Raw genomic sequence first — 25,252 nt, forward strand, 5'->3', positions numbered from 1 at the left:
ATGGACATGCTACAAATCTGTTAAACAGTTTGAAATATATAAGTATGTTAAATAGTTGAAATATTGTAGTATTGGCAACCCCGTTTTTAAAAATGTATCACAACAATCTCAAATAACATTTAAAAACAAAATCAAGATTACATTTAAAACCTATTTGTAACATAGGTGTTTTTCCCTGTCTAATGTAGCCATTTAATATGGTTTGAAATTCATATACTCATAAATCTCAGTCAGTGCTTAGCTTTGGTAGCTTTTGATGTTGACCAGGCGCCTGCCTCTGAATGAGCCATTTGCATGTGTCTGTTGTACTCTTTTCTGTCATTCTCAGTCACATTTTTTCCACATGGTGCCTATTTTCCAGTTGCCTACAAACCTTTATTGCAACTCTTGTTGGTGTTTGGTCTTTCCATGTCTTTCTCCAAAGCAATGCCACGCTCCACTATAGCAGGGATGGCTTTCCGACCGCACGTCGGTTTTGGCAACATTAACCAGACTGGGTTTATGGTTTAGCCCGGACTATGCTAATTGTCTTCTGGATCATTTTACGGATCAAGATTTTTTTTTATCCATGGACAGAACAGTGTATTAAAAAGCTGCAGTTCCTATTGTGCAATATAGGGAATACAAACCGTCTGCAAGATTTGCTTTTGTATTAAAAAGAGCCATTTTGAATTGGAATTTTGAAATGGGTTATTCCTATTCTGCTGTACCTGTTGAGCTCTGTAACTTGAAACAGAGCTCAAAATCAAATTTAAGATTAAAAATGTATATGAAAGAGTATACCAAACTTTCAGATATATGCTCTGGTCAAGCTTAGACACTTATAATAACACAAGACAAGAAAATTAACAGGATGCCTAACAGGGTGGAAAATAAAATTGATCAAATCCAGTGCTAATACTTACAGTCATGAGTCTGGACATGCCTACTCATTCTTTATTTTTACAATTTTAGATTATTTTATTATAATAACTTAATAATAACTTTATTTTGTACAGCGCTTTTAAAAGTTAATTCTCAGAGCGCTTTACATAAAAAGGCATGATCACACAATACAAAATATTTCACACAAGATTACAAACCTAAAAAAATACATTTAAAAAATAAATAAATAAATAAATAAATATCAAGACAGAGTAAAACCATAAGATACATCTCATTAACAACCACTAATATCACCTTTACCCAAATGCTTCTGTAAAATAATGAGTTTTAAGGGATGTTTTAAACCTTTTCAAAGATGGTGCAAATCTTATTTCGGAAGGCAAGGAGTTCCATAACTTTGGGGCGACTGAAGAGAATGCCCTATCACCCATTGTTTTTAGATTCGTTACCGGAACAGCTAAAAGACCGGCATCAGCAGAGCGAAGATTACGTGTTGGGATGTAGGGCATTAAAAGCTCTGCGAGATATTGAGGAGCGAGTCCATTCAATGCCTTGTACGTCAACATCAGAATCTTAAAATCAACACGAAATTTAACAGGTAAAGAATGCAGGATCTCTAAAATAGGTTTTATATATTTTTTTTTTGTACCCACTGAAGTTTATTCAGAATAGATTTTGATGCTCCTGCTAACAAGGCATTACAATAATCAATTCTAGAAAAAAACTGAGTATTAATTAATTTTTCAGCTACAGGAAAGGACAGCATGGGCCGTAATCTGGATATATTTCTAAGATGAAAAAAAGAAACTCTAACAGTATTACGTACGTGAAGATCGAATGTTAAATTAGAATCGAAAATTACTCCCAAGTTTTTTAATTTTGATTGGAACTGGATTACAGAGCCATCCACTTGTAACGCTACAGGTTGCACTCTGCGTAACTGGTGGGGCGAACCAATAAGCATCACCTCGGTCTTATCACTATTTAAGCACAAAAAATTAGCAGACATCCAATTTTTAATAACTGTGATACAGTTAGAAAGATGTAATACGGCCACATTTACATCAGATTTTGAGTGAACATATATCTGGGTGTCGTCCGCATAAAAATGAAAATCAAGACCTAGAGACCTCAAGAGTTGGCCAAGAGGAAAAATATAAAGAGTGAAAAGTTATGGACCCAAAATTGAACCCTGAGGAACACCAAATTTTACCATACCTGCCTCAGATCTGCAGCCACCCAGCACAACGAATTGTTTGCGATCTGAAAAATAAGACTTAAACCAGCTCAGAGCAGAGTCAGATACACCAAAGACAGACTCTAAGCGTGAGAGTAAAGTGCTATGATCAATAGTGTCGAAAGCAGCACTGAGATCAAGCAGAATCAGTATTGATAAGCAACCAGCATCGGAAGCCATCAATAAGTTATTTGTGACTTTGACTAATGCTGTCTCAGTGCTATGCATTTTACGAAAGCCAGATTGAAGAGGCTCAAAGAGGTTATTTGCAGACAAATGAGAAAGCAGTTGTGAAGCAACAATACGTTCTAAGATTTTAGCAATAAAAGGAAGACTAGAGATGGGACGAAAATTTGCTAGATTCTCAAAGTCACGGCTATTTGTTTTTGAACAGGGGTTACAGCAGCAAATTTAAGTGCAGATGGCATGACACCAGAAAACAGTGAGTCATTTATAATACTCAATACAGCCGGACACAAAGAAGAAAAGCATGACTGAAACAACCCAGCTGGTATGGGATCAACACTTGTGGTGGCAGCCCTCATTTTTAGAACCACATTACACAGGGATTGAGAATCTAACATGGAGAATTCTGAAAAACAAACACCAGAAAATTCCATGTTACTTATTTTTGGGGTAACAGTTGTATTAGTGGTAGTAATCTGATCTCTTATCCCCTCAATCTTATTGCCAAAAAACACAAGAAACTTATTGCATAATTGAACAGAAGGAGGGACATTGGAAATGTTATTTATGTTTAAAAGATTGTTGATAGAATTAAACAATTTTCTTGGGTTATCTTGATTACTTGCAATGATCTGGGAGAAATGAGCAGACCTTCTCGATACAATTTCAGTCCTATATTCTCCCAAACTTTCTTTCCAGGCCAGATGATACACAGTTAGACCAGTAGAGCGCCATCCGTGCTCCATTTTGCGACACTGAGTTTTCATTGCGCGCAGATCATCGTTATACCACGGGGCAGATCGTTTAAAAGATACAGCACGTGACATCAGAGGAGCAAAAGTGTCCAGGCCAGATGAAAGAATTGTGTACAACCAATTTACTTTATCATCCAATGCATCAGATGGTAGAATACAGCTAATAGCAGAGTCAATAAAGTCTGAGAAGTCGGTGGGTGCAATAGATCTCCACTTACGGTAATAAATAATACGGGAAGTAGTAGTGAGTAAATCAGGTAACTCCAAGTTGAAAAGAATGGCTAAGTGATCAGATAGCCCAAAATCAGATACAGACAACCCAAACACAAATGTACCATTTGTGATTATAGTAAAATAATAAAAATATAACAAACTTTCATGCTGCTTAAAGGGATAGTTCACCCAAAAATGAAAATTCTGTAATTGTTTACTCACCCTTGTGTTTTTATAACCCCATATGTACTCCAGTTCAAACAAATAAGGCTGGGCATAGAAATGCATCACATCGTCAACTTCAAACTTTTCAGACATGTTTTGTAAGTTCTGTTCTTTGGTTTGTATGCAGCTATGTTGTGTTTTTATGTTGTTAATATTGGTTGTCTGGTTGAAGTGAAAAAAGTGGTTTCTTGCCATCACACAAGCAGGGGATGCGTGAACTGAAAAATCTACCAGCGCTGAAGAAGTAATCCAAGTATTTAGAATACGTTACTGACCTTGAGTAATCAAACAGAATACATTACAAATGATATTTTACAGCATGTATTCTGTAATCTGTAGTGGAATACATTTCAAAAGTAACCCTCCCAGCCCTGTGAGTGAATATGTATATTATTGAGATATAGGTGTTGAACCGCGGTGTGGATATCGCGGTAAAGCTTCCGGCAACACAATGCTTGGGTTTGAAATGTCACTTCCATCAGCTGTTAAACTGCGAAAGTTTCCGTGTTGTAAAAAAACGTTAAGTGTTCCATTTTAGATGATACTACACTTTGAAAATTCATTCATTACATGGCTAAGTTTATAGTGTATAGTGTGTCATTTGGGACACAGCTTAAGACTGTTGTGCAATGTGCAGCCCTATTTATATCTGATTATCAATACGTGAAATTGGCATTGATCCCAAGCCTACCAAGCACAACATTTTTTCACAAAGATAATTTGGGGTGTAGTGTATGCTGGGCTCTTTTGGGCATTTTTTCTTATACCATCCAGTTTATTCATTGATTTATTTAGAATTATAATTTTTTTATATTTTATTTTTATATTTAATAATTAAATTAAATACATTTTCTATTTACCATCGCAACTACTTACTGATGTTTTCCCACCAAAAATGATATCACTTACTGAAGGATGATGTCATTAAGGAACTAGCATTTGTTAGTTAAAGTGATAATACGAAAGTGACGTGACAAAAATGGCAACTTCAGTTGAAATGATTTAAAATTCACTCCTACGTTTTCTTAATTGTGATAATGTGCTCAAACAAAAGTAACTAATATGATTTCCTTCTTTAAAACGTTTTATTTTTATTTTATCTAATCCAATATTTAAGCCATGTACATGAAGACGTGAAAATGTACTGCATAACAGAAAAGGACAGACATAGAAGAGAAAGCCAAATTTATACTCATCACTGTACAGATATGGTCAGAGTTTAATGAGATTGTTTAGCTTATAGTGTATTTTTTCTAGTGTGCAATCATTAAACATAATCAGAGGCTTTACACTCACTAGTGTTGTTGTTTCTGAAGTCAGTAGGAGAGATACTGTAGGATGTGGCCAGCTTGCTGACAGCAGTGGTTGGTCTGTTTGCTCTCTCTCCTGCAGACTGACAAACAATGATCCTGATCCCCATATGTTTTAATTTCCAAAGAGCTCCACCAAAACCTCAGCTCAACACTCCTTCAAGAACTCTGATGCAGCCTGATGGACAGGGTCATAGTTGCAGCTACATTAGAGTTTAATCAAGGTCTTTATTCTTTCAGACAGGCAAAAATGCAACTTTTATTCTGTTGTAAATAGCTGCATTGCCAGTCAAATGTCTGGACATGCCTTCTCATTTCTTTTATTATGGCAGTTTACGATGGTAAATTAATATTTTTTTTTAAATACATTTCATGAAGTACTTACCTGGGAAGCTTTTTAGACATTATTGAAGGAGTTCCCATGTGTCACGTTGGCTGCTTTACCTTCTCTATCCAATACATTTATTTATTTATTTGAATTCATTTGTTTGTGAGTTTTGCAAAGAAAATCATATGTAAGCATTTCAACCTAAGCCTCTTGATCAAATGTTTTTTAAGGTCATTCCACATCGAAGGAAATGTTCACGTGAAAGAACCATAAACGGAACGAAAGTCTTGAAAGTGATACAGTTACGGTATTTTTGAAAAAATGGAATCGGTTCTAAACAAGAACCGTTTTTTGGTTCCCAACCCTAACTGTAGTGCTGTGGCACTATCAAAAAATAAAAACAAAAAATAACGAAGCTTTCATTTGTATCACAAGGGTGCAGTAGCATGTGTGTTTACATACAGTATGTAACCTCTCAATATCGGCTGTTCAGGATACAGTGGTGGTACATGTTTAGCATTTATCCAGACAGCAGCAGTTGTCAAGACAAACATTTAGTCTCAACAACGCTGCGGGCCGTCCCAGAGGAGGCCGATACTGGATGTTATTGTTTTCAAAAGGAATCATCATGGTGGAAGGCGGTAGGGGTTAACCCCAGGCCACGGGGGCTTCATAAATCTTCTCCTGCCTCTGGAAGTCCCCGGCTGTGCAGGTTGGAGTGCGTACAAAAGAATCAGAGCGGCCAGGATGTGGAGACCGGGCTCAAAACGAGTGCCCCCGGGACCCTGCAATAATATCAACAATGTCCAGCAAATCAGCCATTTGTGTTTGTAGGTGTGTTTATTTGAGTGTGTGTGTGAGTGTGAGTGTTGGATGAGGCCAGACCAGGCCAGGCCAGTCTGAGGGATATCTCTAGCTGTGTGAAATGTGTGAAACCATATATGTGTCCAAATCGCTGTTGCTGTGAGTTTTTGTTTTGGACAAAATTTTGCGATTTAGTTTGAACAAAACTAAACAAAACTAGTTTGAAAAGAAGCCAAAGCATCAAGGTTTGCGTGTCATCAAGCAACGCACAAACTAGCCTATAATTGTTCTGTTTGCAGTTTTTATGAGCTCATATTAATTGAGATGGGATATTTTTACTTTCAAAAATATATTTGTCACAGTGTTTTATCATTTCAAATGAACTACTGAAGGCAAAACGTTAATTGAAACATGAAATAACAAGTGCCAGCACCTAAAATAGGCACTTTGCCTTATACAGTACATTTATATAGATTTATCAACAAATCTTAGTTATTAAAAAATTATTCAAAACACACTCACAAAACAGAATGTACATGTTATGTGTCAACTATCCAAGTATATTCCTCCAATTAGTGACCACTTCACATGTTTACACTAAACTCGCTTGGGTTCTTTGCCTGATTCCTCATGTGCATTCTGTCCGACATGAAAAATATCTTGAGCTGCAGATTTAACTGTGAGCGAAGACATTGTGAAGTATTGTGGTGACAGAAGCTGGTTTGGTTGTTTCGGCTGACTGTTTGTCTTGGCATTGCTTAGACGACAGCTTGTGCGCTCTGCCCAGATGTTCATAGTTCACTGATAACCTGAGTGACATGGCATGCAGTCTCACATAACGCTGAAACTCAATGGCTCATTGAGTCCCGTGCTACCATGTGAGACAGAATCTGAGGGTGGCACTAGAGCTGAATATCCCCAGTACTTTGCCCAGAATCACAGACAGCATTCATGTGTGAGATGAAAAGTAAATATTACTCATTACTCCAATGCAGGTGATGAAAAGCAGTTGTTGACAGCCAGCTGTTCTTGGTTCCTTACTTGGTCCATTTATAATTAAGTTTCTGGAACGTGAAGATATTTATCACATAAAAAATGCATTAACATTTGCAAGTAGAGATCTTGGATTTAGACTTTATTGCAATTGGCCTGGATTTTGTAACTGGATTATATATGTAAAAAAAAACATCTAGCCTAGATGTGTTGTGCATTTAGTGTGATACAGTTATTATGCTTAACATTTCTGAAGTTTATTTTAAATGTAATTTTAGATTTTTTTATATGTGACTAATACACAATGGTAAAATATATTTTCCTGTTTGTTTAACCTTTCACCTTATGTAGCAAGACCTCTCACCCATTTCATATCTGCAGTTACAGATGTAATGTGACATAACTGTTCATGAGACTTTACCTTTGATTCTGTGCCTGTACTTTGTGTCTAGATTATAGATAAGCTTTGGTTTTAAGGACAAAAGACATCAGACCCTAAACTGAGATGGTTAATATTTTTGCATGAAATATTCCTACATGTCTTGATATTAACTTGTTGTTTAACTATCATGGTATTGTTTCAAATCATTTTAATGGCATAAAATATGTTGGAAAAAAGGCAATAGAGTGCAACAGTGCCTGCCTACTTTTTCAGCCATCTGGATTCCTGAAGTATTTTTCACTTTCATTTCTTCCAGAGACTTTTCATAAAAGAGTTGAAAAGCATAAACCAAACAGCACCGATGTGAATCGCAACATCGGTGTGTACCATTTTTCAAGAGGACACGGACTACAATCCTTTGACATAATCAAATATGAAACAATGAAAAATATAAAAATATTGAAGAATAGAAAACCAAGTAGTTTAAATTTTTCTTGAAATATTCTGTAATGTAGGTGTTCAACATTAATTGAACTATTAACCTCCTGAGACCCCCGTGTGACTTCTGTGTCAGAAAAATGCTCCACAGCACTCATCCGAGTACTTCATGTTAATCGGAGCACCAAAGCGCAAAAAAGAAACAACTTATTTAAAGCAGCATATCAAATGAAACTAGAGACACAACCAAACAGGTTTCAGTGAAAAATAGTTTTTTTTGCCAGAGGCACTTTTAATGGTTGCGCTCATAGAAGCAGTTCATGGAAATCAACGCCATTGTGTTTGGTCACATGACTCCATGTGTCAGAAGTTTAACACTCAAATGACTCCTGAGAGTGTCCTGAACAGTATGCAATGGGTTTAAATGAATGGCCGTGGGGTTACACAAGGATTTTTAAACAATGAAGTTGAAATAACACAGATGGATGGCTTCAACGGAAGCATATACCATCGATGACAACCCGCGGAGCTCATGGTTGGTCTGTCTTTAAAGGTTTATATGTTAGTGTTGAAAATAGATGGTCTATGGTAGAAATGAATGGGATTTTTACTTCCAGAACCAGATTGTTGCGCTCTGTTGCTTCTCCAACAACACTAAAATAAATCTACATTTATTTGATACAATCTTAACTTTTAGGAAAGTGTGTCTAAAAGTGATAATGTACAGTCAGCCTGTCATTATTACAAAATAATCCCAGACTTGGTGATCAGTAATAATGATCAGAAATGAAATACCAGTCTTATTACATGGCTACTTATTGTACAAAACAAATACATGGACATGAAATATTGATTTGATTTGATTTGATTTGATTTGAAGGAGACTACAGAGTGATACTAACACAGCCATTTAGGGAAGATGATGGTAGCCTGGGACACTGGTCACTTATACAGTTTAGCGATAAACATTGCTGTAGATCTTCATATAATGTCTCTCGGGAGCTCATGTTAAGACCAGAGTGCTGTTTTTTTATCTCCGTTTATAGTACACTGCTTTCTGTGCAACCAAATGCTGTTTACCCCTTTATTCTTGAGAAAAGAGCAGAGTGTCTGTGTCTGAGCAAACCGTGGTCTTCAGGCATGATGGGAAAGTCTTTTCTGTGGCATAGATTCTCATCATTATAGCTCTTCCCCTCTGAATTCTGCCTGCCAAACTATGCGGCTTCCAGTCGAGCCCAACGCACGAGGACACGGATTGCAATGAGGCCTAGCTGTACATACTTCCTACCAGTGACACCCCACATCAATCTTACACAGCTCTACCCTGGGAGGCGAAATCATGGGCTCACACACACTCAAACACTGAATGCACCTCTGTGGTTGTGTTTTAATTAGTAGGATGAGGTCTTGCAATACTTCATTTAAGGTATGGTATTTCAAATGAAAATTATGTCATCATTTATTCACTCTCATGCTGTTCCATGGAGTGGAAGGTTTGGTTTTTACATTCTCACCATGGTGTGTTTGTTCAGCTGGATCACGGCATACTACATTAAACTTCACCAGATTTTTGATTTGACAGACCTCACACCTACTCAAGGACTTAGGCTTTCTCTAAGAAAAATACTGGGGAAATCTTAGAGAAAGAGATGTGATACACTTTGCTTCCTCATTAAGAAATGCTACACTTGAGATTGCTCAAAATGCGTGAAATAAGTGAAATAAACACTAGAGGTGCTACAACAACAATTACTTTTATTTCAATTTCGCACAGATATGAGTAAAATGTACATATACACTTACTATCTTATGACATCAAAACCCTTTTACTAAAGTGCATTACTTGTAAGGTGGTACATTTTAAAGTTTGAATTACATAACCAACTACATTTGCAAGCTTGTTCAAAAGATGATCAAATTGCGCGGTAGCTCAACTGATAGAGCATTGCATTTGCAAACCAGTTAACTGGGCTACGAGTCCTGATGAGCTTAAGTCGACACATACTGTAAGTCGAAAGGGTCTTACAAGCATCACAAAATTACATGATCGCTATAGTGATTGCATTTTTCATCTCACATTCACTTTTTATTTTATAACGTGGGTTACGTTTAGGTAGGAAGTTAGGCTTTGTTGATTTAAAACTCAATTGAGCATTTTGTTCATCACGCATTTGCTTTTTTTTTACCCTGTCAGTTAGGTTTAGGTTTAAGGTTTAGGGGAGGGACTAGGGAGGTGGGTTTTGTTGATTTAAAACTTGACAGAGCACTACCCTTAAAAACCAAATCTTGTTCAGGAGCTTTTATAGCCACACAGTGGACATTTCACATGGGATTAGGAACTACCACTACACGTGTAATGAACCACGTACTGTAATATCATTTTGAATTTAGAATTTTTTTATTTCATTTAGATCAGGCTGTTTTTATTTGATTCAGTTTGAGTTCTATTGAGAGTTTGTGAACATTAGGTCTTTTACTTTTTCAAGTGTGGCACCATTTTGCAGTCATTGTGTCTGGTTATTACTTGGGGTACACATTCAGGAAGGCTTTGAGGGTCCTTTGAAATTCTTCAAGTATAAATCTTTGGGCCCAAACACGAGAGTCTGTAGACTATAGTGATTAATGTAACAGAAATCACAACAATGTGTAAGTAAATGGATGGCCTGCCATAGCAGTGACAAATCTGGACCACTCACCCAAACGTTGTATGTTTGAACCCTGAAAAGAGCAGTCCATTAACATTGAAGTAAGTTTGGAGCAGAAGAAATAGAAATAAACCTTGTGTAAATTGTCAGCTTTACGATAAACTAAAAGGCAATTTCTAGCCATTTTACATGCACATGTGACCAGACACGATCATATTTTTTTATTAAGAAAATTCACGTTAGATCACAATTTCTTTTTTTCTAGTAAGACCTTTGATATTAGGGCAAAAATCATATTCTTGATAATAATTTTGTTTAATACTACAGTTGTTTTCCTGTAAAAAAAAATATTTATCTTTTTTTAGAAACACCTCTGCATAAGATATTTAGGTTTTTCAGAGAATGTATTTTTAACATGTGTATTTTGTCTTACTGTACTGGCAGAGTTTTTATAGTCAAAACAAGTGAAAAAACCTACCATTGCTAAAGAAGTAATCCAAAGTATTTAGAATATGTTACTGACCTTGAGTAATATAACAAAGTACGTTAAAAAAACGAAATTTTACAGCATGTATTCTATAATCTGTAGTGGAATACATTTCAAAAGTAATCCTCCCAACCCTGACTATCATTTTGTGCCCTTGAACAAGGCACTTAACCTCACTTTATCTCTGTAATAAGTGCGCTGTCAGCCACTATGTATAGAGCATCTGCTAAATGATTACTTGCTCTTATGTTATTGAGTGACTGCCATGATTGACAGCATTTATTTTGAACCAACAAAACCATCTCAATGGTTCAAGAATAGCAGATGTCATATAGTCTTAGCTCTGGTAAAATGTAGGGTGTTTGCTAATTTGTTTGCCATGTCTATACTTTTGCTTATATCAGTAATGTAGAATTACAATTGCCTTTTCTCTCTGTTTGTGTTTCAGAGTTAAACATTCTGTGGGCAGCTCATCAGGTTCATCACAGCTCTGAACACTACAATTTGTCAACAGCACTACGCCAGTCTACCACCCAGCAGTTTTCCTCATGGGTATGAGCTGCCATCTACCTCACCTGAGCCACTTTAGTCTCACTGAATGAATAGATGTCTGATTCATAAATGTTATAACCCTAAATATAATAAACACTCTTGCTTTTGATACCAAACGCTTAAGTGCCATACAGAGAATTGTTTAGATGATAGATGTGATTAAAAAATACATATTGTGTGAACTTATAAATGAAATGATCATCCTTAACACAAATGATCACAATTCATGTTTAAACTGCAATCATTTGGACAAGAGAGGTGATAGATCCTGTTTCCATCTATCAATTAATGAGCTCTAGCTTATTCTTAATCATTTTTTTCAGGTGTTTTACCTTCCATTGGCGCTGGTGGTTCCTCCGTCAGTGTTTGCAGTGCACATACAGTTTAACCTGCTCTATCAGTTCTGGATTCATACTGAGGTTTGATATCATATCTGTTTAATTTCACTGTTTCAAAGTGTTGAAAAGTGTTGTGAGAGTACAATATATATTGAAGTAATTTCTTTAGCACCGTTCTTGAAGTCTGTAAGATGATATGATGATAACCTTGTGTGACCCTGCGTACACATGTGTGTAGGTAGTATTTTTGCTTTGCTATACAAAATTCATAATTTAAATTAATTGAACCGAATGATCTCAGTTCAGGAGACTCTGTGCTGTCAATAAATGGTTAAACTTTTAATGCATGGAGTCATGTGACAAAACAGCATAGCGCCGACCACAGTGGAGTTTGTCTTTGGGAGAAACAGCAACAAAAGTTTTTAGATTGAAACCTGTTTGAGTCAAAAGATTAGAGTCTCTAGTTTCATCCGATATGCCATTTTAAAAATGTTAGCAATTTACTGCCAAACACCATGCTGCTGCTAAACACAATGTGCACTAATGTGTACTTTAGCGCAGTGGTTCCCAAACTGAGAGCCGCCAGTACTGCCTGGAGGTGCTGCGAAATCTCTGCTCAGTTTAATATTTGAATAGCCACCAGTTGAAAGGACTGGCAGTACGGATATCTGACTCAATTCCATACCCCCAGGCTGTTGTGTATGTGCGCATGCTCTTTATAGAGCATTCGTTTCTTGTTCGTTTCTCGTTCATTTGACACATGTAATATGTGTATTAACTTTTATTATATATATTTTTTTCATTATTAACTGTTCAATGTACAATCAACATCACAACAATCCAAACTATTTTTATAGTTAAATTCTTACAATTAAATCAATTGGGGGGAAAAATTTAAATAAATCATACACACACAGAACACAGTCAGAGCAGAAAGAGCCCCCTTAAAGAGAAAACCTAGTTAATAAACAAACAAACAATCAAATAAATTAAATTAGTCCCCTCCCTAATGATGTGTCACATGACTAATAAAGCTAACACAAACCCGCCTGTACTTTTCGTTAGTGTTACTCACATTAGTAATGATATTTTGATATTTTATGTTATATTCTGAACAGAAGCACAAATGTACCTTATATTAAGCATCTTAAGACATGGTCGAGCCATTTTAAAAAAATCTAATCTTTTATAGGCTTGTAGTTTTGCCTGATCTGTGGCTCTGAATGCAGCCCTTAATTTTTATATTTCATGATATATTCTAAACAGAAGCACAACTTTGCTTTTACCATCTACGTGGGCTGTAGGATCAGCTTTACATTCGAGGAAATGGATTTGGAATCACTTCCATCTTGTTGAGCTCTATTAGTGAAAACAGTCTTTACGTCTCCATTTTTCTGAAGGGTATAATTTATGCTCACTTTATAGGCTTTTTTGATGTCATGTAATTTATTGCCATCAAATTCCCAGTCCAGATCCAACACTCGTACATGAGTTAAGTCGCGAGGGAGCTCTTTTCATTTAAGATAAAATTCAGCTGTTGCCAGACCTCTTATAACATGAAAATAATGGCCCACTGAAGTATGGTGTTCACTTATGCTGAGCTGTTTCCATTTTGCAGACGTCAAAAATCAAACACTCAAGTTAAAAACCCGATGGTCAGCCCTAACACCTGGCCGATATATGGCTTGCATGAAGCTCAAATGGATGTTTATATCCTGGGAAAATAGGGGTTGGTGTGGATTAGGGGTGGAAATCAGCTGGGACTTGGCAATGCAATATTATATTGATATCTGGGTTGTGATACCATAATATCGCTGTACTGTATTAAGTGTGTTGCGATTCAAAACTGGGATAAATTGTGATCTTTTACTCATATTTATTTGATTTTGATGCTTTGCACAACAAGTACTGAACTTTGTGCTTGACTTGAAAACACTTGCAGTCTAGCTGTACAGTGGGTCTGTATGGACATTCAACAAATTATGGACTTACACTCTGAGTTTATATTTTGACTGAATATAAAAAATTGAGTGCTGCTCTACCGAATGCCATAGTACATTTCATCTTCTCATGGACTTGTTTGAGTGGTGATCAAACACCTTTTTACTAAAAATATCTAGCTAAAATGTATTTTCTTGGCATCAAAATATCGCTAAATTATTGTGAGGTAAAATATTGCAATATTGAAATATACATTTTCCAATGGAACACGTGTTTGTGGGTGTGTATTATCAGACATATTGTCTTGACTGCTTGACTCCAACTTAATGTGTTACTTTCAATCTATAAATATTGTTCTTTCCATCTGGAAATTTGGCTACCTCTCTATTTCCGCAGTTAGCAGAGTTTCAACCAAGCTCATCAGATAAGAAAACAATATGTATTAATGATGTTTCCCAATACATTTGCGAACATCTGAACCTTTCAAGGTTCCTCTGTCCCTAAAGAGGGCATTTCTTCAGAGTCTTAAGCCAAGATAAATACAAGGCACTCAATGGGGAAAATTAATCACATACTGTATGCAAGACTAATATTAATATTCAGTCTGCCTGTCGACATGAAAAAAGTTAAAGAGCAGACAACGGGCTAACCCATGATCATTTGCCTTTTTTGTGTTTTGTCTGTGTTTTACATTTAAAAGAATGACCCTTTGTGGTTGCCCTTTTGTGCATTAAAGGAAATAGTTATTATTAATGTTAATATAATGATATGGTCTTTATATTAAGTCTTTTAAGATGATTATCACTCACCCTGAAACATTTTTTTTTTTTCATTATTAGCTGGTGAAAGATCTTGGACCACTGGAGTGGATTCTGAATACTCCCAGCCACCATAGAGTTCACCATGGTAAGTGATATTAGTCTTGAAAGGCACAGTGGGCCTCATTCACTAGCCATGCATCTGCATTTATTTGTGCATTAAACATGTTTTCACTCAGGAATCATGATTCATCAATAAGTTTGTACTCAAAATTCTAAATGTAATAATGAATTATCTTCTAATTTAAGGATTAAACCAAATCAAACCATGAATGTGCAAAATACAGACTGATTGCACTGAATTCCATGACAGCATGTCGAAAGTTTTACTGCTGAATTCAGACTGTGTTTACCGAAATTGGAACCACTGCCCCTAGTGGCCAAAGCTGGAAATTAAATGACCACAGCGTGGTGCCAAAATCAAGTTTTAGTTGTACATGATGTAATACAGAATACATCTTTTACTAACTGTACCCTTTAATATATATATAAATCTGTTTTTTGTGATTCAATTGGTAACACGTTACTTGTGATCAAGTATTACCGAATGAGCGGTTGCCATGATGCATTTGTGTTGCTCAGTTGTTTATTACTGTGCGTTAAGAGCGAAGCATTTATTTTCATCCGCACTGTCATTGAGATAATTTTCTACTTCTTATCAAGTGTATTATAATGTGACATAACACTGTTAATACTGACTGTACCCGGCATCTAAGGTAAAGCATTTCACACCTGTTAACATCAATGCAGTAAAATGATAGCAGATAACAGATAACAGTTGTTTGCTTGCTGACAGAATTCCTGTAAATTCAGGGAAAAGGGCATAGTGCTTTATGAACATGCATGCATCTAAATCAATGTATTCATTAAAACAGTGACTGTGCAAAGCACTATGTAGTAATAGAATATGCCTTGAAGTCTATATTTTTCATTGAATTTATACCTTAGTTTTAGCTTGTTATGAAATTGCTGTATGCTCTGATTTGCTGACTAATGGTTATGTGTTGCATGTAATAAACCATTAACAAATGAATATGCATCCACAGGCCGAAACCCATATTGCATTGATAAGAATTATGCCGGTATCTTGATCATTTGGGACAGGATGTTTGGTAAGTTACCAATAGATGGTTTTTTGTCTGTTTTTACTTATTCAAATTATGGTGAACATGCTTCAAACATTTTTAGCTGTGGGAGATGCAGGTTTGAATCTGACATTTTATGTCCAGTGTCTAGTCAGCTCTTTTTCTCCACAGAATGATCTGCACTCCTTCTACTGTCTATGTTAATAAAACAAGAAAAAATGTCAAAATTAAAAAAAATTATAATAGACATTTTTAATCTAACATACAAATAATATAATGTAACATTACACTTGCATTTCTGTTTTTATTTGCATTTGTAAATGATTGTGAATCTGTCTACTCTTTTTACCGTCACAGGTACGTTCGCTTGGGAAAGTGATAAAGTTATCTATGGGCTCACACATCCAATCAACACATTTGAAAACTGGACTATCCAGGTTGGTACTAATTTCTAAATCTCTATTAATATTATATAATTAATTAATAAGGCTAGATGCTATTTACACTTAGTGCACTTTAACGATTAGTTCAAATAAGTGCAAATAATGTTAGATGCTATTTACACCCCTAATTAAATAACATACAGTATAGGGGCATCACTGCAGAATGTTTATTGTGTTTATTTAGTACCACAGACAACCTACACCAACCCCTACCCCTAAACCTAACTCTATACGTCTACAAAAATTAACCATGTTTTTACTACAGTGACCATAGTATCACAATGGTATTTTGTGGTAAAATCACGAACAGTAATTTGGTATTTGTATAGTAACTATGTTTATTTTGTGGTAAAATGATAGTAACCACAAAATAAAAATAGTTACTATACAAACACCAAATTACTGTTGTAATACTGTGGTAATTGCATTAAAACTATGGCTTACACAATATTAATATTAATAAAATAATAAAACATGGTAACAATATTACTATAGTAAAACCGTGGTCAATTTTACCTGGAATCAAACCATTCTTTCAGCGCCCTGACCTACCCAGTGACTAAATCACTGTGAGAAAATCCCATTTTATTATTATTATAAATGCTAATATTATAAGGGTTGTCCGCATGAAATAAATTACATCCACACCATCATTATACCCCACTCTATTGCAGAGACACAGTGGGCGCAGTTTGTCTTCAATTTCTATGTTTTTACTAGACTATTGGAGTGCGAACAGACATTCTATGTGGCAGGTGCAATTTAACCTAGTACAAATAGTCACTCTGTAATAATAAGCTTATTTGTTTTATTATTTATTCATCTCGTTTGGAATTTCTTAAAGAAAGGTAGTACTTTATTGGGATAATTTACCTCAAAATAAAAACGCTGTCATAATTTGCTCACCTTGTGTCACAAAAGGAGATGTTAAGCAGAATGTCTCTGTGACCATTCACTTACTTTGTATGAAAAAAAAGATGCAATGAAAATTGAATAGAAGCGAATGATGGTGAATTGAGACTAACATTTTGCCTTACATCTCATTTTGTGTTCCATGGAAGAAAGAGAATCAAATGGGTTTAGCAACAACATGAGGGTGAATAAATGAGGACAGAATTTTTGTTTTTAGATTAACTATCCCTGTAAGTACTGTTTTAGAGTTAGTCTTTTTATTGGGGGCTGTTTTGGGGTTACCCTTTTAACTATTGTTGGATACTAGTGTTATTGTAACAAACATGGGCTCCTCGGTGATCACTCCACACATTATATAAGCAAATTCTACACTGTACATAAACAGATTGTTTAGATTAATTTGCCCTCTCATTCTATCAAGGCCTTTGACTGGTGAAAATATCAACACAGCGAATGAATTGGGTTCATGTAATGGGTTTCTAGAGTATCGGGCCGGTTTAATTATAGAGATGTAAATATCTGGCCAGAGTCAATGGGAGCTGGGCCTCTCCTCACATTACTGCGCTCGTGGAAAAACCATGCTGTAACCATAACATTATTACTTCACTTTAAACAAATGGCTGAGGAGAGCTGAAAGATTTCAGCAAAACCAAATGGAAGTTGTGTTTGATTATTTTCTCTGCTCTCTCCTGTGGCGTCCCAGAATAAGAGCGTTCTAATGTGTGTGACAAAATCATTTAGACGCATATGACAAAATGAGTGAGAATAACCACTTATCTTACTGTCAATTATTAAGCATGATTTTTCTATGTAAAGCTGTGAAATGATTTTTAGTGTGAGATGTCTGAAAAATGTATAAAATACTAGTCAAACGGTCAAGGATAATATTTAAAGATCCTATGAAATCAAAATTAGAGTTTTGTGGCTCTTAGCTCATTATAACTTTTGGCACTTTTCCACTGCACGTTACGGTTCGACTCGCCTCAACTGTACTCACTTTACTAGTCTGAGCTTGCATTTCCACTGCAGTTTAGTGCCATTTCAACGTGGGTGGGATTATAGGCTGATCGTCATAGTTGCGCTGCCTCTACTGCCATGTCATCATCTTAAACACGACACAAATGGACCAAAACAATAACACGACCACTAGCTGTTAGCTACTAGCTCATTGTGCTGCATAAAGCAGTTGTTGTCTGGTGATTTTACACAAGTGTAACAGTTAAATTGGTCTGGTTGTTTTAGAAGCAAGCTCCTAGTCCAGATGAATCATGAGTCCAGGGCACTCACCCTCCCATTGCTCGCAAGTTTAGATAGCGTTCATTTGGTCGAACCACTTCCACATTTCCTTGATGGTTCTGTATTCACTTTTAGTTTTTTTTACTTTTCCATACACTGTTGGTGGTTGCCGTGTGCAGCCAACAGCTGATACACTTCCTGAGAGACTTTTTCGTTTCGCTCATCGCTAACGAGTGGACCGTCTGCACCTCGTTTATTGACCACGGCGTGGTTTTGCGGACAGCCATTTCTTTTTTCACAATCGAAAGTCGCTTGAACAAATGATACTTTCTGTTGCTAACTTTAAAACTAGCGGGTTGGTGTCGCGTGTCGGAAATCCAGTGACGCTGTTAGTGACGATTCTCCCTGAACAATCTGTGATCTGCTGGATTTTGACATCACATTTAAGCCTGCTCAGCTCGCTTGGAACCTCGACCAAGGTGGTACTAAAAAGTATTGGTACCAGGTTCTATTCACAGTGGAAAACCCCAAAAAAGCGAGCAGAGTTGAGTTGAGTCGAGTTGTACCATGCAGTGGAAAAGCCCATTTGAGGCCACCTATATGCTAATGTTCTCGTACAAAATTAAATGAAAGTCAGTAAGCAAATCTTTGTTCATGATGGTGAAGTAATTAAAGCCTATTGGCTATTTAAAATAGTAACAAGACCTTTAATGTATCATTATTGGAAATACGTCAACAAAGGAAAAGAAAAACAATGCTTGTCACATGATTTCATGAGGTCATTAAAGGGATAGTTCACCCAAAATGGAAAATTCTGTCATTATTTACTCAACATCATTTTTATGGGCAGGAGATGATAGGCAGAATTACATGCTCAGTAACCATTCACTTTCATTGCATAGAAAAAAATATGCAATGTAAGTGAATGGGGACTTAGATTAACATACTTGTTAACTTTTGTTTTCCACTGAAGAAAGAAAGCCATAGGTGTTTGGAATAACATGAGGGAGAGTAAAGGATGACAGAATTTTAATTTATAAGTGATCTGTCCCTTTATGTGCAGCCATTAAGTGGCTTGCTTTAATGGGAACATGGAGTGTTTCATTCATAAACTCATTCCTCTTTTCTTTCCTCTGAAGTTCCTTAATTACCCCTACCTGTGGCAGAGGTTCTGGGAATCTGAAGGAATTTCAAATAAGCTGTCCGTCATTTTTAAAGGGCCAGGCTGGACTCCAGGAAAACCAAGACTGGGGGACATTGCTGATATTCCTGAGGTGGGAAACATATCTTTCACACAACCGTATCAATATCTTATTCTGACAGTAGGGTTGTGTGCAATTCAGAATTTAAAGGAATAATTTACCCAAAAATAAAAATTATATCATTATTAACTCACTCTTATGTTGTTCCAACCCCTTCTGACTTACTATCTTCATTTGGAACACAAAAGGTGACTTTTTAAAGAATATCCTGGCCATTTTTTCCATATAAGGAAAACGAATGAAGACTGTAAAGCTCCAAAATGACAAAAAAAAATCACAATGGAAGTATTATAAAAGTGTTCCATATGACTCATTATATTCCAGGACTTCTGAAGCTAAACAATATCTTTGTATAAGAAAAAGGCTGAAATTTAAGGTGTTATGAAGGTCTGTTGTTACCATTTCTTGAAGAGACTTGAACACATTTTGTTCTAAAACATAAATTACATACAGTTATACCTCAAATGTGGATTTGCTAACAAGTTGTTACTTAAAGGTGCTTTAAGTGATTTTTTCATGGAAAGGTACGCAGTCAATTGAAATAGTCCCTGAAAGATATTAATGAAATAAGTGTCCTGAGCTTTGTCGGGAGTAACGGGATAAAAGTAGCACACGTTATGTAATCAGATTACTATTTGAGTAACGAGTGAAGTAACACAGTATTTGTTTTAGACCTTAATATTGGAGTTATTTTTAAATAAAGTAATACGTTTCTTTTGTAGACCTCTATTGCCCCTGTATTGCGAGAAGTCAGGCGTAAAATTGTGCAAACTTTGGGGAAGAGACATATTGCATGATGGCCACTGTATTTCTATAGAGTGTGAGGCCAGAGACTATTTTGCAGAGACAAGTCACTTCTATTTAAATGAATGGGAAAAATGGAACGCCCAACCAAGAAGCTCTGGCACCCAACAGTCAATGGATTTAGAAAGGAAGTCCCGCCACATGGCCCGGTCTTCATTATATACTCCCAGTGCCTGATTCAGGCCGGGGAATCAACCGGCTTGACCTACTACCCCCATTCCTGGAGGCCATTCTGCCACCGGCTGGTCTTCCCTGCCTCCTGGAATCCAGAGTAGGAGGAGGGGAGGGAGAGGGGAGAGAGAAAGAGAGTGGGAGAGCCCAAGAGAGAGAGGGGGGAGAGAGAGAGAGAGACAGAGAGAGAGAGAGAGAGAGAGAGAGAGAGAGAGAAAGAGAGAGAGTGGATAAAAAGATAAGAAAAACTCTCCGGTTCTTTGGCTCGAACACGCTGTCACATGATCCTCAGCCAGCTGCACTGCCTCCAGTCGTATGGCAGTGCGCTCCTACACATCCAGGTGAATGACAGCGGCGAGGATTCCATGGTAGCCCATCCTTCCTCCTTCCCAGGTTTCGGCACCAATGTGGCAGATCGGTACTTAATTTGGAAAGGAGGAAGCGGGAGATGGCGAAATCCAACCAAAATAATTTTAATAAAAAAAAAAAACACAACATAATATGCTTTTCAGCATAACCAAAACATAAACGCACGCACACAAACACTGCTGCATGCCTCTCTCTACTTCTCTCTGGTGTTCCTGGCTGCTCCTTATCTCTCTCCTGCTGATTGGGGCAACTCAGCGCCAGGCGTGCTCCCTCATGGCGTGGCCACACCCTCCTCCTCTTCACAGATTCCACTGAAGTTGTATCAACATGCAACTTTGAAGATGTGTTGTCTGTATGCATTGTGGATCCACTTAAAACAAGCGTGCATTTAGATGACTAAAGTGGAAAATATTAATTTATTCCTTGAACGTGTTAGGCTGGCATTCCCCACTGATTTTTATCCTGAATTTTGAAAAACATCAGACATTGTTGATGGGCACAGCACATGATGACATATGATGCAGGTTCAAGTTTTGGACTTTGATGGTTCAAGGGAAAGGAGGAGGCAAGAACCGGCTTGACAATATCAAATGGAGGTAAACAAAAAAATAGTGTGGCACCTACATGCCGTAAAGGCGATCGTGCCAAATTAACAAAACATTTTAAAAAGAGAGGGAAAGGCCAACACAGAGCAGCAGTGGGAGAGATAGAGAAAAACACTAACTCCTCCACTCTCTAATGGACAACAGCCACGCCTCCCCAGATGGATCGGAGGCAGTCTTCTCAGGAAATAGAAGGGGTCTCCCCTGCCCCTGGCAGTGGTTCTCCCACTCCAGGTGGTCGGCCAGGAGCCCCTCCCCGCTCACGGTCGGTGGTCATCACGACCCTGCCACGTTTAGCGGCTGATAGGGGTCTCCCCCCACCCCTGGCAGCGGCCCTGGTCGGCTAGGAGCCCCTTCTCCCTTCGTGTTAGGCGACCGTTCGTTCACTCTCAGGTGGTCGGGCTCCTCTGTCCCCCGGCTGATAGCCGTGGCTGCTCCGTTGGGGTGGATGGTAGTGGCGAGGACTCTACTACTGCGTATCCCTCCTCCTTTCCCAGGTTTCGGCACCAGTGTAAAAGGGGCTCAAGGGAGAGGAGGAGGCAAGAACCGGCTTGACAATATAAATAGTAGTTTCATATAAAACTCAACCAAAAAGACAAACACACACAGGTGTTGGACAGCTGTCAGAACATCTTTCTCTCTGTTGCACTGCCATCTTCGGTCAGCCTTTAATCCCTCTTGATGGCTAATTAGCCTGATTAGGGGCCGGGTGTGCGGAATCACGACCCGGCCCCGGCCCCGGCCCCGCCCTCCACCCTGCCACATTCCTCCCTCGTTCTCTCACAAGTACCTAGCATGACCTGTAACGTCTCTTGTATGCAATGCATGGCTTATTTGTATGGAATGCATCGCATAGCAGAAGAGAAAGTGGCTGGGAGAAAAAAGTAAAGCAAAAATAATGATTCCTGTTCGGATCCCGCTCGGAGTGGGTTGAGCAGGACCAGTTACATCTGTGACAGCTCTAGACTCAGTAAACATAAAACAAAAATTTGTACGTGGGCTGTGAACAATGATACTTTCTGCCTGTCAATGATTTTGCATGTTCTCATAGTATTGTAGTTTCAGCTAATTATTGAGGCATAATGCCATTTTTATGTCATGTTGCTCATAATAGTTGTTAGTTGAGGGCGCTATTTTGCTGCTGTTGTTTATGACAACCATTTCTGCTTGTCTCGGTCTCAATAAAGCTCATTTGGTATCTTTGGGGTGTGGCGTTTTGGGGAAAGGTGGTGTGGCTAATTCAACGGCTCAACTTGTGGAAATTCCACAATGGCTAAAATAACTTACAGCACCTTTAAGAACTACAACAGTTGCTTGATTCGTGAAAAACATAAACTTACATCTTTGTGATAGTTGTAGTCCTTATTTAGCAACTTCTCAGCAACAGTGTTTTTTTTACAGCAGTTTAAAATTTCATGTTTGAGGTATGACTGGCTCGAATTCCCGGTTTTAGGACTACAGCCTAAACAGCTCTATTCTTGAATACAAGAATTGCCCAAACCTGGGAGACAGTATTATAGTATTGAGTAGTGAAACTGTGAATGAGATAATTGTCCCTCCATTGTCCTTAATGAACTTGATTATAGCAAGAGTTTTAGTGTAATTCATCACTGAATGTTTGGGGGCTAAAGCTCTCTGCTTAAGAATTTCCCTCACCCTTTTTACCATTTACTACCTGCAGTTTTTGTAGCAGGAAAAATGGCTCCCAAATGACTCATTGACTACTCATATAAAAACGGACTCACATTTCTGACGGGTTTTACAAGTGTGCGCCAATGCCAAATTAGTCTAAACTGCCTTTGTGGACTGAAGCACAATAGGCTCATTTTCACTCGTCTTTAAAAAGGCCATTTTTTTTGGGCCCGATCAAACAGCAGGCCTGCAACAAGGTTTTGAAGTCTTCTCATCAGGAGAGTGGCGGTTTGCTTTGAAATATGTCTGACTACACCACATACTCACACACTTTCTCTCTTTGTTGCTCCATGTCACAATTTATGCCACCTCAAAGTGAGCCCTGGTGATCCTACACATGTGAAGTGTGCTGGAATTTGACAGAAATATCTTGAAAGGCCCTCTGTGATGAAGACTAGGGTGTGTCTGTTGTTTCTCCTGTGGAGTAGTGGAGAGAGGGAAGGGGGAAGGCGGGTCGGATGTGTTGATTTCTGAAAGAAAACAGAACACCATGGCGGCGTAGCCACTTGGGTTCTGGCGTGAGGAAAACCCACACGTGGCTGCCGCTGAGACAGACTCAAGTATGCTTAGGAAATCAACAATGATCAAATTCTCAATGATTCATGTTCCAAAAAAGCTGTGATGTATGAAGCAGAGTTGTGTTAGGTTAGGATCCAAAGAGTGACGCAGTTGTCTTATGTACCGGTACTGTGATTTTATGGGAAGGTTTGGATAGTTTTAGATCTTAGTGTAGAGCCTTAACAGATCCAAACGATAGTATTTCAACAGCACTAATATGTTACAAAGAGTAGGTGCAAAATCAAATGTTTTATTTTGTCACAGTTTCAGTGGTATAGATATAAAGTGTATCACACACATTGTACATTTGGGGTATACATTTCATCTGTCCATGTGTTCCTTGAGAAAAGAACTCAAAAGAATGTAGCGCCATGCTTCACCATCTTTACTTTACAAAACTTCATTTTACATAATACATCATATTATTTCTCCAATCAGATTACTGGAGAGGAAAAGCCACATGATCCAGCATGGTCCCCAGCTCTGCAAGCCTACGTGTTTATACAGTTCATACTTCTGCTGGATGTGTACAACAACTTGTTAATGGATCAAATGGTTTGTACCTTTTTCTGTTACTTTTCGTTCTGCAATTGATATCCGCATTAGATGCAGGAATTAACTGAAAAATGGAGGGGAAACATTACAAATCTTATCAGCTTGGCTCATGAATATTAATTAGGTGATGTAATGTGATGATAACACATCTATCCAGCTGTTTCCCGAACATGGAAGTGTTCCACAATTCAAAACAGAAGCTATCATTTTCCGGTCTTCAGTGTTTTCACGTTCATCTGCAGACAGTATGTTGTAGTGGATAATGTGATGTTTAGAATTTTCAATTTGTAAAAATTGGCAAATAATATGTGGCTCCATAGTGCCGATACTTTACAGAGTCGTAATGACTTTTGTCTTTTGACAGTGCCTCACACATCAAAGTTTAGTGAGTGGGTAAATGACATGAAGTTTTGTTGATATTATTTACTACATTGTGTTGTAATAACAGTGAACACCTGCATAAGGTGAATCTGAACTCCTGTTCACTCCTTACACACTAGTACTGGTGGTTCTCCATCTGGATCACTTGTTTCTGTTGATTTACATTGCTTCTTGTGGAGATTAGAACCATAAACATACCAGCGGCAATCAGAATCATGGCGCCACCCAGTAGTTGGTCAGGAAAACCACAAGATCGCCACTGTCTTGTGTCTTATAGCTCATCTTGTGTCATATGTCTGCTTGGATATATGATGAATGAGATGCTGTAATTTCCTGAAGTTGGCACTGGACAAGGTAGATTTCTACTTATTTGTTCGTTTCAATCACCACTAAAGCGACCGGTTGACAGAGGCTTTTGCTGGGTCTTAAAGCAGTTGTTTTATGTGTCTACAATTTCTTTACAATCTTTAAATATGTTGTCAATTTTCCCCAAAAAGTGGGAGGATGAACAAAGTGAGGGGGAGATTTTCCCACCAGTTATAATTGTTGCTACGCCCCCACCCACTGAAATCCCAAGGCTGTATGCCATCTTTCAGTTTCATCCACAGTATCTTTAAAACATTTTAATTTGCTGTATGGTTAATG

At 37.6% G+C, this 25,252-nt stretch overlaps 1 protein-coding gene across 1 annotated transcript in view; it reads left to right on the forward strand.

Moving 5' to 3' along the window:
• Positions 1 to 25,252, forward strand: part of agmo (alkylglycerol monooxygenase) — a 51,029-nt gene that overhangs the window by 13,289 nt on the left and 12,488 nt on the right. Inside the window, 7 exon segments of the mRNA XM_052106640.1 lie at positions 11,337 to 11,440; positions 11,764 to 11,859; positions 14,559 to 14,625; positions 15,584 to 15,649; positions 15,980 to 16,059; positions 19,353 to 19,487; positions 24,110 to 24,226. Coding sequence (XP_051962600.1) covers positions 11,337 to 11,440; positions 11,764 to 11,859; positions 14,559 to 14,625; positions 15,584 to 15,649; positions 15,980 to 16,059; positions 19,353 to 19,487; positions 24,110 to 24,226 — 665 coding nt within the window.

Source organism: Xyrauchen texanus, chromosome 36 (assembly GCF_025860055.1).
Source record: "Xyrauchen texanus isolate HMW12.3.18 chromosome 36, RBS_HiC_50CHRs, whole genome shotgun sequence".
NCBI classification, from domain to species: domain Eukaryota; kingdom Metazoa; phylum Chordata; class Actinopteri; order Cypriniformes; family Catostomidae; genus Xyrauchen; species Xyrauchen texanus.